At 42.9% G+C, this 18,853-nt stretch overlaps 1 protein-coding gene across 4 annotated transcripts in view; it reads right to left on the reverse strand.

Annotated features, from left to right (window-relative positions):
- Window positions 1-1,179: 1,179 nt before the first annotated feature.
- The window catches only part of LOC143510959 (cadherin-10-like), a 43,428-nt gene continuing 25,754 nt past the window's right edge, over window positions 1,180-18,853 (reverse strand). For 3 of the 4 annotated variants that reach the window (XM_077000880.1, XM_077000879.1, XM_077000881.1), the window contains 10 exons: window positions 14,472-14,766; window positions 13,622-13,741; window positions 12,492-12,659; window positions 8,955-9,136; window positions 7,073-7,326; window positions 5,412-5,548; window positions 4,832-4,947; window positions 4,468-4,585; window positions 3,862-4,113; window positions 1,180-3,631 (listed from right to left, as the gene is read on the reverse strand). In XM_077000880.1, the coding sequence (XP_076856995.1) occupies window positions 3,135-3,631; window positions 3,862-4,113; window positions 4,468-4,585; window positions 4,832-4,947; window positions 5,412-5,548; window positions 7,073-7,326; window positions 8,955-9,136; window positions 12,492-12,659; window positions 13,622-13,741; window positions 14,472-14,766 (2,139 nt within the window). In that variant the 3' untranslated portion in view covers window positions 1,180-3,134. The remainder of the gene's footprint in view (window positions 3,632-3,861; window positions 4,114-4,467; window positions 4,586-4,831; window positions 4,948-5,411; window positions 5,549-7,072; window positions 7,327-8,954; window positions 9,137-12,491; window positions 12,660-13,621; window positions 13,742-14,471; window positions 14,767-18,853) is intronic. The other variant, XM_077000882.1, reaches the window with a different exon arrangement.

Consider the following 18,853-nt stretch of genomic DNA (forward strand, 5'->3'; position numbering starts at 1 on the left):
ATGGCATGTCTAATCTCAAATATGCAAATCTGAAACCAACTTTACCGCAGTTACAAGGAAGATAAAGACATCAGGCATGTTGGACAGCAGAGATCCTAAAAAAGAAATTACCTGAATGCTTCAATGCTTGAGTAATTTCTTTGTCTGGAGCCCTACTGTGCTGATGTAGAATCACTGTGCTGTTTAGCATCACTGTGCTGATGTAGAATCATTGTGCTGATGTACATTCAGTGCTGTTTATAATTGTTCTACTGATGTAGCATAACTGCTGAGGTAGAATAACTGTGCTGATGTAGAATCATTGTGCTGTTTGGAATCTCTGTGCTGATGTAGAATAACTGCTAATGTAGAATCACCATGCTGTGTAGAATCACTGTGATGTGTGGAATCAAAGTTCTGTTTAGAATCACTGCTGGTGCAGAATAACTGCTGATGTAGAATCGTGTTGTTTGGAATCGTTGTGTTGTGTGGAATCACTGTGCTGATATAAAATAACTGCTGATGTAGCATCATTGTGCTGTTTGGAATCGCTGTGCTGATGTAGAATCACTGTGCTGATGTAGAATAACTGCTGATGTAGAATCATCGTGTTGTGTGGAATCACTGTGCTGTGTGGAATAACTGTGCTGTGTGGAATAACTGCTGATGTGGAATCACTGTACTGATGTAGAATCATTGTGCTGATTAGAATGACTACTGATGTGGAACCGTTGTGCCGATTAGAATCACTGTGCTAACGTTTAATCATTGTGCTGACGTGGAATCACTGTGCTGATATAGAATCATTGTGCGGTTTGGAATCTCTGTGCTGATGTAGAATCATTGCTGATGTAGAATCATTGCTGTGTAGAATCACTGTGATGTGTGGAATCAAAGTGCTGTTTAGAATCACTGTGATGTGTGGAATCAAAGTGCTGTTTAGAATCACTGTGCTGATGTAGAATAACTGTTGATGTAGAATCATTGTGCTGTTTGGAATCGCTGTGCTGATGTAGAGATACTACTGATATAGAATAACTGTGCTGATGTAGATTCATTGTGCTGTGCATTGTTTACATGTGAATGGGACATTGTGTTGGTAGCTGATAGCCATCCTCTAGGCCTATATAAACATGCTCGTCTCGTGTTAGGTTTCTAACGGTATACCCGAGTATGCATATCAGGCATGGAACTACAGAATGAGGTATGACAATCTTACATATATTTAATATTGAGTCATATAAATATATGATACAAAATATCACATTGTACAAAGCATAGGTAGGTGGCCATTTTGTCAGAGAGGGTTAGGGTTCTCTTTAGGCTCTAAAACCAAACCAACAGACTGCGACATGACACACAACCCAGGCAAAATGGCCTCCAACATCAACACCCCTTGCACTTCACTGTCTAACAGAGGACCAGGTATGAAGAATGACCAGCATATATCACCAGTATTGTGGGAAGAAGAAGTGTCACTGCACCATGGGCTATTACATTTAAATCAAACATCTATTTTAGGATAGCATCATTCAGGAGAAAACATTTATTTTATGTCAGGTTGTGATACATTGGCTATGAGTGATATTTCTTTTATGCCAATTTGTGGTATATTTCTTGTTAATTTCACAGGGCAACACAAGTTTTTTTTGGTTGTTTCAGAAAAATTGAACAGCGTTTATGCTGAATTCAAATCTGTGTATGGTTTTTATGTGACAGGGCAGTACCACTTTAAGTATATATTACTTATTCATAAATAAGGCTGTTGGTACACAGAATATGTACAAACCTACTATGAGTTTCACCTGTACGTGCACTCATCCCTCAGTGTTCATCTGTTGTCTTCCAACGTGGAAGGGCTTTGCTGTTCTATACATGATGACATGCAAGTGTACTGTCACAACATTCTGAAAATATCTTTCAATTCAGTGTTCAAACTCACCATTGACCAGTGTTGAATTAACACTCCATTTAAATCACTTTAGACAAGTGTCCTGAAATGCCCAGTGCCTGTTGATCATTTTTCATTGTCTCCATCATCCAGTGTCAGGTGACTCCATGTTGAATGAAGAAGAGATTTGTATTTTAAAATGTACAGTTGTAACAGTGTCCCCAAATTGTCCAATTAAGTTAAAATACTATTAAATGAAAATACATTTAAATGAGTTGATACTGGTATGCACAACTCTGACAGCAAACTACCAGAGATGATTCAGTGATACATTAGGGATTAACATTCAAGACATAATGAAATTTCTTCAGTTTCCTGGACATCTGGGGTTAACATAAACGTCAGCGTTATGATTAATACTTTGGATTCATCAGCTAATCATGGTTGAAAGCTGCCAGCCTGGAACCTGAGCTGGGGGGGGCTTTGTCTAAGCTGGAAGGACTGAATCTGTGTGACTGACACCCCAGAATGAAACCACTTCATTTTTCTCTTTCCTGAATAAACCATTGAATTTTTGTGTTGCCGTAGAATAGCCAGTCGTCCCGACAGCCTCTGTGATGTGGGCTTTCTCAACCCAGACCTCAACCGCACTCTGCTTCTTTGTACTTGAAATTCAATTTCAAATGATCTGCAAAGCACCTTATACAATCCAACAATCCAGCCATTCCAACAGCCCAGCCAATCCACCCCTCAGTACAGGCCAGGCTCTGACTCGCATACTGTCACGATACAGAAACACTGTATCAGTCCACCATCAAACTACCTCACCTGAAACAACAGACAGTTATGATGAGAATGTTCTGAATTCCTCTTAAAGTGAATCATGCTTCACTGTCTTAGTGGTTCCTACCACCGATGGTATGTGACAATGCATTTGTACAGCATACTCAGGCTTACAACAGCTGAAACCCTGAAGCAGACTTGCGCACAGACATATTTTTATGATGTTTTATGCCAGTGGCTGAAACCACCCATACCAAACAAAAGCTTATCCCTATTCTCCCGAGAAAGTCCTGTCAGACATGACATCAGTTTTGTCCTGCAAAAGGGCACATTTGAGAGAACCATATCGGAGCTTGACGCAGACTTACAAATGCACCTCAGTGGGTATGAGTGTTTTTGTTTGGCTGTGAGGCTGTAGGCGACCCCTGACCTCTGCTGACCCCCAGATGCAGGATCTGCTGCTCTGTTTGTGTCTATCTGCTCATGAGTCTCTGTCGCTCTCCTCTCCACCATACATGTCAGCCAGCTTCTTGAACCTGGGTCCCCAGTCACTCAGGCAGTCATAGTCCTGCATGCCTTGACTGCTCTGGGTCTGTAGAGAGCTCAGACTCTCCGCCACAGAGCCGCTGCCCTCGTAGGCGTAGGTGGCCAACGAGTCATAAGGGGGCGCTGTCGGGTCACCGTCGTTCTCCTGCAGCCTCTGCGAAATGAAGTTGTGCACATCGGAGTTGTGGTCGCACGCCACCGTCCACTGCCTAGGTGGGTACAGCGTCTCCGGGACAACATCCCGCCTGTGGGCAGAATCCTCTACGACTTCAGGGTGGCGCAGGGTGCCAATGTCAAAGGCCTGAGTGTCCTCCTCTCCACCACCTTCATCATTATAGCTCACCACATTGTCCCTTACATCCTCTTTGGACATAATGAGAGGTTCCATCTTCTCCGCCTGTCTCCGCAGAGCCGTGAACAGAACCACAATCACTACAGCGAAGAATATAAGACTAGCATTACTCCACAAACACTAGAACAGAACAGTATAACAGAACACTAGCATTACTCCACAAATACTATAACAGAACACTAGTATTACTCCACAAATACTATAACAGAAGAGTATATACTATAACAGAGAAGAGTATAACAGAAGACTAGCACTATTCTACACACACTAGAACAGAAAATTAGCATTGTGAGGGGGGAGGTTGTCTTACGCAACAGGATGACTACACACAGCAGGACAGCAACGAGTGCTCCTGTGCTCAGACCAGTGGTGAGCACATGTGCATCAACCGAGCACTGTGCCGTGTCGCCCTGGTGATCACACGCACACACGCGCACCATCAGCGTTGCTGTGCTGCTCTGTTCAGGTGGTTCGCCATCGGTGATCACCACGGGAACGAGGTGTGTGCCCCTCTGGAGTCTGCTGTAACCACTGCCTTGTGTCACTATGCTGGCGGTGTTGTCTAGGAGACAAACACAGTGAGGGAACAGCCAGACCACCCTAGGGCATTGTGGGAATCCTCAGTGTAGTGTGGTAAATAAATAAAAAATCAAGGAAATATTCAGCACCATCCAATTCAAAGATATAAGAGTGAAGCAAACACAGACACCAAGCTTGAAGCTAGCTGACAGATTTCAGTGTAAATTTGGCCACTCATGACTTCAGGAGCCACAGTTGTTTCATCTCGGAGAATCCTGCTGCGCACCCACAATACTGATCGCAAATCAATACCGTGTATATAAAATGATTTTACAGAACATAAAACAGACATAATGATAATAAGCCTTTAAAGATCTTAGATGTCTCCATAAGTCACCTCTGTTATCTATGACTGTGAAGTTGGCCTTGTCAAAAGCTTCTGGTGCCAATCTGAAGAAAAACCTGTGACCCCCAGTGGGCTGGTCAGCATCTGAACCACTCACTGTCTGGATTCTCTGAAAGAGAAGATTACACCCACATACACGAGTAGAAAGTTATGTTATGACATTTGTTATGGTAAGAATAATGCACAGTGATCACCAATTCAATGAAGTCAGAGACTGAGGCCAGAGTTCAATAGCGTACTGAATTTTAAAATATGCTTAAATCAGTACCTCAGTCAGTAAGTGCCTTTAACTAGACCTTCAGTGTTTCAGGACTCTGGAATTCCAGTTCAAAGTTGCAGGAAGGTTGTTATTCACCTGGCCGGGCCTGGCGTTTTCACAGACGAGTGGCTCATAGGTGGTGTCGAAGGTGGGTGCGTTGTCATTCACATCCAGCACCCGGATGTACACTGGCACATGGCTCATCATGTTGTCTAAAAAGCAAACATTACTATTACTAGTTTATTACTGTTACATGAAATTATATACTAAATAATAGTATATATTATTATATACTACTAAATAATTTCCACCACAATAACGAAAAATATCAACCCTTTTGCTGTACATGTTGATTGCAAGACTTGATGTACATGAGCCGCAGTAGACCAGAGAAAGGACCTTACTGTACCCAACAGACAGACTATAGGGCCTTACTATACCCAACAGACAGGATCTTACTGCAACCAACAGACAGTATGCAGGGCCTTACTATACCCAACAGACAGGACATAGGGCCTTACTGTACCCAACAGGCAGACCACAGGGCCTTACTGTACCCAACAGACAGGACGCAGGGCCTTAATGTACCCAACAGACAGGATGCAGGGCTTTACTGTACCCAACAGACAAGACGCAGGGCTTTACTGTATCCAACACACAGGATGGATGTCCTTACTGTGCTCGGCTGCCTGCACGGAGATGTTATGCCATGGGCGTTCCTCTCTGTCCAGAGGTCGGGAGATGTAGACAGAGCCGTTGTTCGAGTGGATGTTGAACACATGGTCCATATCCGTTCTCCAGTCTATCAGGTACCTGTCAATGGACAACATGAATCACTGTGGGAACATTCACAGTTCACAGCTCTGATACTCATTTAGATTGTCTAACAAGCTCTTCCACCCTGTCTCATAATTGCGTTTCATTTGAAGACTCTCACATTTCTCTTTCCATTACTAAATACTCTTGTAGTCCCTCAGGCTTCCAGACCCTTTTAACAGCTGCTATTAGGGAATGTTAATGCTGTTCACAGCCAGCCCACAGTCAGCAGGCTCTACACACAATACAGTGGCACAGATGTAGAAAACCAATACCCTCCAACCACATGCAGTCTGGCCAGCGGGTTACAGTGGCACAGGTGTAGAATACCCTCCATCAAGCAAAGTTAATACTGCACAGAACATACAAACACATTAAACGATGAACTATAACTTCAGAGCCCACCACAGTCGAGGCAGACATGCAGATAATGTAAAGTGTATATTACACATTTTCTAGTGATACACTTTACATAATCTGCATGTGAGATGTCAATCCCCCTGGGATTAGAACCAAACAAGAACATGCCATGGGAGCGTGTTCTTGTTTGGTTCTAATCCCGGGGGGATTGACACCTCACCGTGTTTTACATTAGTCCCTCATATCACGAAAACGACCACCATGGCCTGACTGCCTTTCATAATAGTTGACCATGGGTTACACTGATCGGTCGTCCAATGATGTTACATTAACTTTGCTGCTCTCCCTGGATTACCAATCACAAACCAGAATGTGAGGAACAAAATAATGAAGTCCTAATGTCCAGTGACACATCTGCCAGTTCCAGTGAGACACAGTTCCTTTGCAGAACTACACAGAAACTCTCCTGAAGGGTAATCCTTTGCTCAGACATCTCAGGACCAATCCGTCATGATCAAGGTTAGTGTTTCCTATTCCCTGCTATCACTATAATTTAGGACTCACTGAGGGTCAGACACCAGTCATTACAGCCACCAAATGCTGGATTTTGGGTAAATATGATTACAGAGTCCTTCAGAGGGTATCTGGGCTCATGTGAGCCTTGGGATTTAGGGATGCATATGTGAGGCAGAACACTCAGCAGTGAGAGCACACAAAATTATCCATGTGGGGTTGGGATGGGTGCATTGGTACCTTGGTAGTAAACACTAAACCTGCCAGGTGTGCACCAGCACTGACGAGAGGTGGAGGTCCGTTATACACGTCAGCTCAGATGTTTCTGCTTTTCTGTGCTGAGCTACAGCGGCACAGCAGCAGGCCTTTGTTATGGAATATTACAGTTCCTTATTCTGGAATATTACCATTCAATATACTGGAATATTGCTGTTCCTAATTCTGGAATATTACTGTTTCCCACTCTTGTGACACAGATGGACATGTTCATCTTGGACAGAACACCTGTGTTTTATCTGATGAGGATTTTTTTCAGATCTGGAGCCATTTGACGGTACGTCCTGTCCCGTCACTCCTGCAGAAGCCGGTATGTGCAGGAGGAATGGTCCCTGGCCTAGCACACGCTGTCCATAAATAACAGGTCTGTACCTGATTGGAGCTCGGCTGGCGTCTGGGTCCACGGCGCTGACCGTCCCAATGACCGTCCCCATCTCCACGTCCTCCTTGACCTCCATCACGTAGGACGGTCGTTTGAAGACTGGAGGCTCGTCCTCGTCTTCCACCAAGATCTTGACGGTTGCCGTGTCTCTGAAAGATTCTCGCGAGTGGAAATGGGGATCCAGGTAGACGTTGTCCACCTGCACCCTCAGAGAGTGTGTTCTCCTCCTCTCATAGTCCAGGTGCTGCAAAACAAGGAAAACTGTGCTTTCATCTACTGAAAAAAACAAATCCAGCCCATACTGTGCCGGTCACCCAGAAATTGCTGAAATTGGCAGTGGAGACTGGTCATGACTTTAAACAGGTCATAGTGGATGTTCTAGTTTGCTTCAAGGTTTGATCTTTAGACAATGAATCATAAGAGTATAAAGGTCTGAATCATAAACGTTTAAAGGTCTGAAACATTAACATTTGGGGAGAGAGGCATCACTGAGTAAAAGAGGATCCTTGTTTCACACATTCTCTGCTCTAGAGACTGTAGAGAGAGACTACAAAGACAGACTAGAGTGAGGATATAGGGACAGACTGCAGAGAGAGACTATAGAGTATATAAATACCCTCATGACATAAAGCTTGTGTATGTCATTGTCTGTGTGTAGGTACAGACAGGGCTGGACTGGGACAAAAAATCGGCCCTGGCATTTTTGGTTTAGACCGGCCCCTCATAATTAGCGGAGCACACCTGACTTGTAATTTATGTATGTGGGGTACGACCTGGAAAATTAACCAGTAAATTTTTTTTTTTTTTTTTAAGTCATTGGATTCAATCTTAGCATTATTATATCACAACCACTTTATGATTTTATTGAAATTATCTCTAATATGTATTTTCTGAATTTCTCCGATATAACAGCTCAATTCTAATTCTTCAGGTTAAAGGTGCACCCTCCTTTAAACAGCTATAACATGTATTTGTATCTGGCTACAAACAAAGCTGCTTTATGAATTCATGCAATGCAAAAATGTCTTAAAAGCATCTAACACCATTTTCCTCTTATTCAGTGTGGGCATATCTTTGGCTAATATTACTTTTATATTTTTTACACTTACATTTTTTACACACCTTTATCCTAAATATCTAAAATGCTATGATAGTCTAAAATGGACACTTGCTGCTCATCCTTGCTGTCTGCATCTCTGGCTGCTGCTCTCCCTGTCTGCTGCTGCTGTCTTCACCTACAGAGGACGCGGAGAATACAGCAGCGAACATGTCTGTGATTTTTACACAATTTGTAGCATCTACATTGAGACTCTTCAATTTCTTCGCGCATAACTTCTCCGCTCCCCCTTTCTGCCGCTTCTGTTGCTCCATGCAGCCTCTCCTTTAACAACGCGCTCAACACTGAACTTAGCGGGAGTTACAGCGGACCACGCAGAGAAAGGGTGGGGCCGCTTTCGTCCTATAACCTGATTGGTTCAGTCCACTGTCTATATTGAAGATGGGCCAATGGGACGCCCCCTCTAAATTATGGGCTGGTCTCGAAAAAAAGAGCAGAAAAAAAATCCGGCCCCTGAGGACTGTCGGCCCACTGGGCAAATGCACGGTACACCAGATTACCAGTCCAGCCCTGGGTACAGACAATGTAAGCAGTAGTGCTTGATCCAGATATACAGCTACATTACACAGAACTGCATCTGTTCAGACACGTATGTATACTACATACACATTATAAAGACTTTCAGTATAAAGACAGAGTCTGTCTGTTCAGACAGACATTGCCTGGTCTCTGCTCACTAGCTCATCGTGAGCACCTTTACTCTGGTCATTATGTGGGTCGTTTCAGACCACAGTGAGGTAGTGAGGCTTCCTCGCCTTCCTCAAGGTGACGACTCCCTCCTGCGTCCTACGGTTGGTGGTGATCTGGAACAGGTCCTGATCGTCCATCACGGTGTACTCCATCTCTGCGTTCCTACCAGAGTCGGCGTCCGTGGCCATCAGTGTTCCTATCACAGTGCCAGGATCTGATGACTCAGAAACGCTGAACTGATAAACTCCTGCAGAGACCACGAACACGCCACGTCAGGGCAGAGCCTTCACTGAGGAGATATTTCCTGTTCATGCACTGGTGCAGTGAACCAGGAGCAGTGTAAGTGTTATGGGAGCCTTTCACACAGAGCACAGCTCTCTTGAGTTTACTAGCAGACAACAGCAAAACCTGCTGGTTTAGTCACAAATAATACTCAAGTACTCATATCTATATATATTTTATAATATATATATATATATATATATATATATATATATATATATATATATATATATATATATATATATATATATATATATATATATATATATATATTAGGGCTGGGTATCGATTCAAATTCCAAGAATCGATCCGATTCCGATTCTGAAGATTAAGAATCGATTTATTTCGATTTAATCCGATTCGATCCGATTCGATCCAATTCGGGGTTTAGTGTTATTAAAAATGTATTTATTTGAGCTGTTTCCTGACTATGTACAGAAGCAACATGTTAAAACTAGTATTATATCAATATTAATCAGCAAATAGTTACTGGTAGTTGGTAGTTACTGATGGCTGGAAGACTGGTGAAAAGGGTAATCATAAATCTACCTTCAAGAAAGGTAATCCAGGACAATAAACAGAGGACATCTTTGAGGTGTCTATATCTGCAACAGTGGACTACTGGGACACTAACCAGTGCATTATTATTATGATTGAAATAATTAAGAAGTCACCCAAAAGCTGTTGCTACCAAATGCATTTTTATTTTAAAAGTGCTCACACTTAATAAACTGAAAGTATAAAATGTAAACGTGTATTTTTCTTTAAAGTGAGAATATAATAACAGAACTGTCACGTTACGGTCCCCGACCCCTCCCTGTTGGGCGTGTGTTAACGTTGTCTGCGTCTACTCGTCTGCGTATCTCCGTGGGTGCGGGTGCATCTTGTGATAATCCTCACCTGTGGCTCGTCTCGTCATCACGTGGGGTTTGTGTGGTTTGTCCATTTAATGTGCGTTCGCGCAGCGTCCTGTGCTCGTCGTTGTTTGAGTCACACATGTTCTATGTAAACGTGTTTTATGTGCGCTGTCTGCGCTTCGGTAAATGTAATAAACGTAACGATTTGGAAAGTGCAAAGGATTCTGTCTCGTCCATCGCCTTGCGCCCAACGTTACAAGAGCATTTTTAACTTTTTTAAACTGTAAAAACACTGGGTAAACTGTCAGTGACATGGAATAAATGTAAATAGTCACTGACACTGGATAAACTGTCCTTCTGTTTTTAGATTGCCGATTTGACTATCGTCGTTACCGTCACTGTCCGTCGCCATGTTGTTTTACAGTTAGTTAGACCGAGCACGCCAGCGTGAATTCAGTGACGAGGCGGGGGTAAAAGTTCACTAAAAAATCGATCTTTGGACGTACGAATCGATAATCAGATCATCATATGCGAATCGATTCTGAATCGGAAAATCGATTTTTTCAACACAGGCCTAATATATATATATATATATATATATATATATATATATATATATATATATATATATATATATATATATATATATATATATATATATATTCAGAATGTATAATCTTGTAATCTTGTGTTCAGATTAGCATGCCAGATTAGGTTTCAAACCTGTGTCCCGCTTGGATGCCACGACTAAATGATTTATATAAGTTAGGAGTCAGTGCTGTGGTGTGTGAGGGTGTGTTGGGGTGAGTGTGTGTGAAGTAGGCCTGTGTTGAAAAAATCGATTTTCCGATTCAGAATCGATTCGCATATAATGATCTGATTATCGATTCGTACGTCCAAAGATCGATTTTTTAGTGAACTTTTACCCCCGCCTCGTCACTGAATTCACGCAGGCGTGCTCGGTCTAACTAACTGTAAAACAACATGGCGACGGACAGTGACGGTAACGACGATAGTCAAATCGGCAATCTAAAAACAGAAGGACAGTTTATCCAGTGTCAGTGACTATTTACATTTAGTCCATGTCACTGACAGTTTACCCAGTGTTTTTACAGTTTAAAAAAGTTAAAAATGCTCTTGTAACGTTGGGCGCAAGGCGATGGACGAGACAGAATCCTTTGCACTTTCCAAATCGTTACGTTTATTACATTTACCGAAGCGCAGACAGCGCACATAAAACACGTTTACATAGAACATGTGTGACTCAAACAACGACGAGCACAGGACGCTGCGCGAACGCACATTAAATGGACAAACCACACAAACCCCACGTGATGACGAGACGAGCCACAGGTGAGGATTATCACAAGACGCACCCGCACCCGCGGAGGTACGCAGACGAGTAGACGCAGACAACGTTAACACACGCCCAACAGGGAGGGGTCGGGGACCGTAACGTGACAGTTCTGTTATTATATTCTTCCTTTAAAGAAAAATACACGTTTACATTTTATACTTTCAGTTTATTAAGTGTGAGCACTTTTAAAATAAAAATGCATTTGGTAGCAACAGCTTTTGGGTGACTTCTTAATTATTTCAATCATAATAATAATGCACTGGTTAGTGTCCCAGTAGGAGTCCACTGTTGCAGATATAGACACCTCAAAGATGTCCTCTGTTTATTGTCCTGGATTACCTTTCTTGAAGGTAGATTTATGATTACCCTTTTCACCAGTCTTCCAGCCATCAATAACTACCAACTACCAGTAACTATTTGCTGATTAATATTGATATAATACTAGTTTTAACATGTTGCTTCTGTACATAGTCAGGAAACAGCTCAAATAAATACATTTTTAATAACACTAAACCCCGAATTGGATCGAATCGGATCGAATCGATTAAATCGGATTAAATCGAAATAAATCGATTCTTAATCTTCAGAATCGGAATCGGATCGATTCTTGGAATTTGAATCGATACCCAGCCCTAGTGTGAAGGTGTTTTGGGTGTAAGCCAGGGTGTGCTGGGTGTGTGAGGATGTGTTGGGTGTGAGTGAGGGTTTGTTGGGTGTGTGAGGGTGTGCGGAGTGAGAGTGAGGTGTTTTGGGTGTATGTGAGGATGCTAGGGTGAGGGTGTGTTGGGGTGAGTTATGGTGTTAAAGGTGTGATTGGTGATTGAAGGTGAAGGTAAAGGTGATTGAAGGTGTATGAGGGTGTGTTGGATGTGAGTGAGGGTGTGTTGGATGTGAGTGAGGGTGTGCAAAGTGAGAGTGTGTTTGGTGTGAGTAAGGGTGTGAAGGTGTGTGTGAAGGTGTGTATGAGGGTGTGCTGGGGGTGTATGAGAGTGTGCTGGGGTGAGGGAGAGTGAGGGTGTGTCGGAGTGAGTGAGGGTGTGAAGGTATGAAGGGTGTGTTGGGGTGAGGGTGAGCGTGTGTGAAGGGTGTGCTGGGTGTGTGCTCACCCTGGGGAAAGCGAGGGGGGTTGTTGTTGATGTCCAGCAGGCTGATATTGACTGTGGTGGTTCCCGAGAGCCCCCCCATCTGGCCGCCCATATCCTTTGCCTGAATCACCACCTGGTAGTGCTCACGCACCTCACGGTTCATATTGGGCAGGGCTGTCCTGATAATGCCTGTACAAAAAATCAGAGCTGTGACTTTTCCCATGACAGCAGGCATGTTGGATTATGAATGACAGAGGCAGGAGGTTGTGATAATATCCTGAAATAATGTGTCAGTGGCCTCAGGTCATAATGAGCATCTGGGGAACAGAAAGCCATGCAGCGAGGAGTCCCAGAATGCCGGGGCCTCTCTGCACCTTCACATGCTTCTGTGGTTCTGCTGAGTTCTGTAGTTCAGCTGTGTTCTGTAGTTCAGCTGTGTTCTGTAGTTCAGCTGTGTTCTGTGGTTCTGCTGAGTTCTGTAGTTCAGCTGTGTTCTGTAGTTCAGCTGTGTTCTGTGGTTCTGCTGAGTTCTGTAGTTCAGCTGTGTTCTGTAGTTCAGCTGTGTTCTGTGGTTCTGCTGAGTTCTGCATTCTGAGCAGGATGTCGCATTTTCAGTGGTGTGTCCGACCTGGAACCCAGGTGTCGTACCTCTTCTTCAAACAGTGACAGTGATTGCAAATTGTAAATCTTCACAGAAACTCTGAAGGGGTTTGATATGGCCATCATTTTCACTGTTGCTGTTCAAACTGAACACATGCTGACCAGCACCGGAGAACAAAGGAAACACAGTCGGGTTTGCTAGTTAGGGCTACAAGGGTTTATTAAGTAATTTATGGGTTAAAGTAATCATTAAGTAATTAAAGGGGTTTAGGGGCTTAGTTCGTCACTTAAGGGTTAAGTACTTTGGGAGTTACACACACACATACAAACACACACACACATTATGGGCCCACAAGCTGGACCAGCCATGAAAGCAATAACCACCTCAGGAATCTGCTGATGTTTTTCGGGAGTCTCGTCTCACGACACAGCAGTGTGGGGGTTATGCTGCTCCACTTCCCTGCACCCTGTGGCCCTCTGCTCTCTGTTCATAGCAGGACAGCAGGGCGGCGCTAGGGAGGTGGTGTGGGAGGTGGGCTGCATCCACTCACCTGTCTCAGGTTCCACAGAAAAGTAGGGCTGTCCCTGCAGGATGCTGTACACAACCTTGGCACTGTTCCCGTAGGTGGCATCGTCAGCATCTGTGGCCGTCACCTGCACTACAAACGTTCCTGAGCAAGAAGCACAGAGAGTTGGTCACAACACGCGTGTGTTGGGCACATGTCCACGCTACACCCTCTGTTCTGTAGAGCTGAACACGAGCTCTGTGCACTGTTCACAAGAGCCACTACCTCCACCTGGTCCGCACCCCATCTAGTTTACCCCGCTTCTGACCACACGCCCAGCTAGCTCCGCCTCCACCCCCACAGCCCTGCCCCAACCTAGAGGATTTGTAAAGTTTGTAAAGTTGCAAAGTTTCTGTGGTTGTTGTGATGTGAGCGGTGTGACCCTTGGTATGGCCTTTGGTGCTGCTTGGCCTCAAACCACTGCTGGCTTACTGGGGATATTTGCTGTGGCTAGACACAAAGCATGTGACGTTCTCTGCTTCAACAGATCTAATTAACCTGATCAACCACTTCAGCTTGAAGAGATGTGTGCTGTATTTTAGAGCTGTGTGCTGTATTTTAGAGCTGTGTGCTGTATTTTAGAGCTGTATGCTGTATTAATAGAGATGTGTGCTGTATTATAGACAGAGAGGGGCACATTGTCCAACAGGCAATCAAAACCCAGTTCCCATTCCAGCTGGAAGATCTGCTAACAAATAATGAATTTTGAATTTTGACTTTATTACAGATCATCTTTAGACCTCAAAAAAGCTGCTTGGAGCTAAACTGCCTGAAGGTGGCGCTGTTTGCTAGAATAACCCTTAGATGAGCCGAATCCATTATGTTGTTGACTCACCTATGTCAGCCATCTCCTGCACAGAAGCAGTGTAGGGGTCTCTGGTGAACTTTGGTTCGTTGTCATTGATGTCGTGGATTTTAATTATGAACTGTGAGGGTCCCTCCAGGTCTCGGCCTGTAAGTTTGTCCACGGCTTTAGCGCTGAGGGTATAGGAGGCTTTCTCCTCCCGGTCCAGCCTCCTGGTGGCATGGAGGTCGCCTGAGTTCTCATCAATCACAAAGATGGTTCCAGCTCCCTCTCCGGAGAGAACGTACTTCACTGTGCCGTCTTCTCTGTCCTTATCTGAATGCAGCTGTGGAAGGAGAGCCACTACCATGGTTACTATTTGGTCACTACCATGGTGATCACCATGGTTACTACTGTGGTCACTTCCATGGTTACTACCACAGTCAATAGAATGAGCAATTCCATGGTCACTACGTGGTTACAACCAAGGTCACTGGGTTTCTTTAGTTTTCCTCAAAGGATTTAGAGAAAGATTTCTGTTAATAAAGAGAAAGTAAGTGAGCATTAAAGGTGGAAGGCCTTGGGTCGAAACTACTGCTGCTGACTGAAAGAACAGAAAAACCTGGTAAAGAAATCAATTGCACGCATACTAAAACACTGCTGATCAATTTTCATTGGAAATACAATTACAGCATGTCTAGGAAAAGTGGAGAAAAAACAGTTGTCTTTTCTCTCTCGGAGACAAGGCATCAGGCCCAGTTTCCACATGGGGAGGGAAGGGCGGTCCCTGTGGTCTTCACTCTCCTGCCTGACAATGGAGTGTCATACTCCCGTATGTGCACACAAACCAAACAGTTGGTCCATATGCTTCTGTGCTGACAGAGAGCAGTGAGCACCACAGACCTCTCAGCGCTGAGGAAACAACTGGGTCTCAGAACCCCACATGTGACAGACAGACTTGTTTCAAAGTGTAATTTTAAATAATGTCTGGGGAAATTATAAATTGTATTATCAAAGTAATTATGTGAATTGATTACCTGAATTACTGCCTATTTCTGACTTTGAAAACCTGTGACAGGACATAAAGTACTTAAACTGTGGTAAAGTGATAAATCTGTAAGTGACTTTTGATAAAATTGGTTACCAAATACCATATATGTACATATAACTATGCTCACAGAGTATAAGCTTTGAATTATAATATATTGGCATTAATTAAACTGGTTAGCTAATAACCTGAAAGAGTTTAACATATAAAGAAATGAGCACAATGTTGATCAGATGTGTAAAACTGAAATTGTAATAGCGAAAGTTTAATCCCTAAACTCAAAGTTCTTTTTCTTCTTCCACCAGGGAGTTGTAGAGTGACATTCTGATTAAAATGAAGCACCTCATCTCTCCAATATCTCAACCAGAATTACTAGATTCGTTTAGAATGTTTGGATGTATGATAAATGACTTTGCTATAGTTAGAATTGAAAGGAAAAAGTCTGAAATAGGCCAGGACCCACTAGTTACAGCACACAGTAAAGCCTATTCACTACGGTCTGGTTCATTATCCAGCCCAACACAGACCAGTTCAACCCAGTACACCCCAGTATCTGTGGGTTCCTTTCTCATGGCAGGGGCTCTGCTTGTTCACACATATTGCTGAACCCTCTGACCCCTGTCTTTCTGACTCAGATGTTTTCACTGTGCTTTGAGCTGTGGTTTCATACGTCTGATCTCTTACACGCACCCTGAAATCCAGGGTGACACATAAGTGAGCAAGCAAGACAGTGGGCTAGCTGAGTGCACAGAGGATCTGACTGGATCAGACAAGGACCATAATCTGATTGGATCAGACAAGGACCACTAGTGTTTTACTCAAAATACAACCTCACATACACATATTCCTATACTCTCATATCGACATACCCAAACCCAGGGCCATTACTTAAAAAATGTATTCTGTTACAGATTCAGACTCATTATCTATTTAAAGCACATCTGATAATTACAGGAAATAACAAGAAATGTTCTGCATCGATGACTGAACTCTAGCAATGTGTGATTTGTCAACGAAAGCAATTTAATTTCATCAAGCTATAATATGTATAAAGTCATATGAAACAAGTACCATATTGACAAAACAATCTCATATCCACATGAAACAAAACCTGCCAGCACTGCAGTGTGTAATGAAATGAAAGACATGAATCACCATATCTTTAGAGCATACCATTAATCACTATATCTTTAGAATGTACCAATAATCACCATATATTTACAACATACCACTAATCACCATATCTTTACAACATACCAGTAATCACTGTATTTTTTCAATAACTGTAATACAGGCACGTTCCAATTTGGTATCCTGATTACCGTACATAACGCTATTATGTTTACTTAATACAACAGTGGACAGGACAGGTGCATAATGGGTCCTGATTTTATATGACACATCTCAGTCTCAGTTAGCTCAGTCAGACTGCTGCTGTGAAGAGGGGGTACTCAACCTGCTGGAGACAAAATACTCAACATGCTGGAAACAAAATACTCAACCTGCTTGAGAAAAAATACTGAATCTGCTGGAGACAAAATACTGCCCTGTCAGCACACACATAATTTGATAATGTATTAGCCCAAAACCAAAAAGTTACATTTTTGTGAAAGCTTCAATTATTTCTTATGCTTGTCTAAGCACTTAATGAATATCCTGCAAACTTGGAGCTCAGAGCCATTATTACAGCCAACCTGGCTGTGCTTTAACAGGACAGAGTAGCACATTAGCCATGATAACAGCTGAACCTACAGAACTAACCGTCTTCTGGAAAGCTTTGGTGATGGGAAGTACCTCAAAATCCAACTAAGAACAGTTTAAAGAACTAAAGGACTACGTGGATACATGTTGATTGGGATATTTATTAGCCACACACACACACGCACACACACGCACTTTCTGACTCATTTGCATGCAGGGAGGCTGGCAAAGTCACTCCACCACCTGCGGTCTGTGGTATCCTCATCTTCACTCCCCACACTGCTGTACTGATGCTGGACTGTGTCTCTAGTAACTTGTTTAATTCACAGAGTCCCAGCCAGACTGGAGCCAGAAGAGAACATAAGAGAAAAACATAAAACCTTCATGTTTATGTTTATGTTTATGCATCTGGGTAACCAGCACATACGACAGCCAATGTTTATATATTTGGCCGATGATTTTCACCACGGTGAGAGATATTATGTCTTCAGTTTTACCTACAGCTTGTGTTGGAGGAAAGCAGCCAGAGGTGGACGTTCCAGGTTCAGAAAGGAAAAGTCCTCACCAAGATTTTGCTCAGGCTTCCTGGATTGTGTTACCTGGCACTAATTAGAAAATCCAGCAAGCTTGAATAAAATCCTGGGAAGGAGTTTTACTTGGAATATCTACCTCTGAGAGCGGCATATGTGCAATAAAACTCCAGATTCAATACAATTACAAGGAATTCCTACTATTATACTATTAGAAGAAAGAACCTGATTCTAGAGCAGTTTAATAAAGTATGAGTGCTCTGATTCTAGAGCGGTTTAATAAAGCATGAGTGCTCTGATTCTAGAGTGGTTTAATGAAGTGTAAGTGCTCATATTCTAGAGAGGTGTAATAAAGCATGAGTACTCTGATTTTAGAGCTGTTTAATGAAGCATACATGCTCATATTCTAGAGAGGTTTAATGAGGCATAAGTGCTCTGATTCTAGAGCAGTTTAATAAAACATGAGTGCTCGCATTCTAGAGAGATTTAATGAAACGAGAGTGCTCTGATTCTAGAGTGTTTTTTTTAGTTCTGGCGATGAAAAATGTGTAATTAGCAGTGAATTAAAGTGCATAGAGAGAAAACAATAAAGAAACCTGTATCAAACAAAAAGGGAAATGTTCAAGAGGAAGACCATGCAGAGTGGCAGCTGATATCTGGTGTTCTGGTGATCAGATCGTCAGATCTTCAGCTGTGTTCTGAAGGTTGTAAGGGACCATGTAGCCCTGGTGGTTCTGGCTAGTTCACTAACCCACTGGTGATCTAGCCATAAAAAAGAGTCTGCACTGGTCAATGTGAGGGTCAGATAATAATCTTGTTTTATCAGTATCATGATCAGATGATAATCCTGTCTTAATGGAGGAGGAATCCCTTGCCACTGCCCCCACTTAGATTACAGGGGGCTGAATGGATGTAGACTGTACACCACAGTTCAGATGACTGTATAACAGGTTATACAGATGACTATATAAGATGTTATACAGGTGACTATATAACAGGTTGTACAGATGATTATATAACAGGTGAGTATTCACTCAATATCTCTCAATAACAAGCCACAGGACATTACCCTCCTCAGGACAGAGAACAGTGAGTGAGTCTCACTGAGTTTCAGAACAGTGTTCAGGACAAAAACACTGAAGTGTTTTAAGAAG

Source organism: Brachyhypopomus gauderio, chromosome 3 (assembly GCF_052324685.1).
Source record: "Brachyhypopomus gauderio isolate BG-103 chromosome 3, BGAUD_0.2, whole genome shotgun sequence".
Lineage (NCBI taxonomy): Eukaryota > Metazoa > Chordata > Actinopteri > Gymnotiformes > Hypopomidae > Brachyhypopomus > Brachyhypopomus gauderio.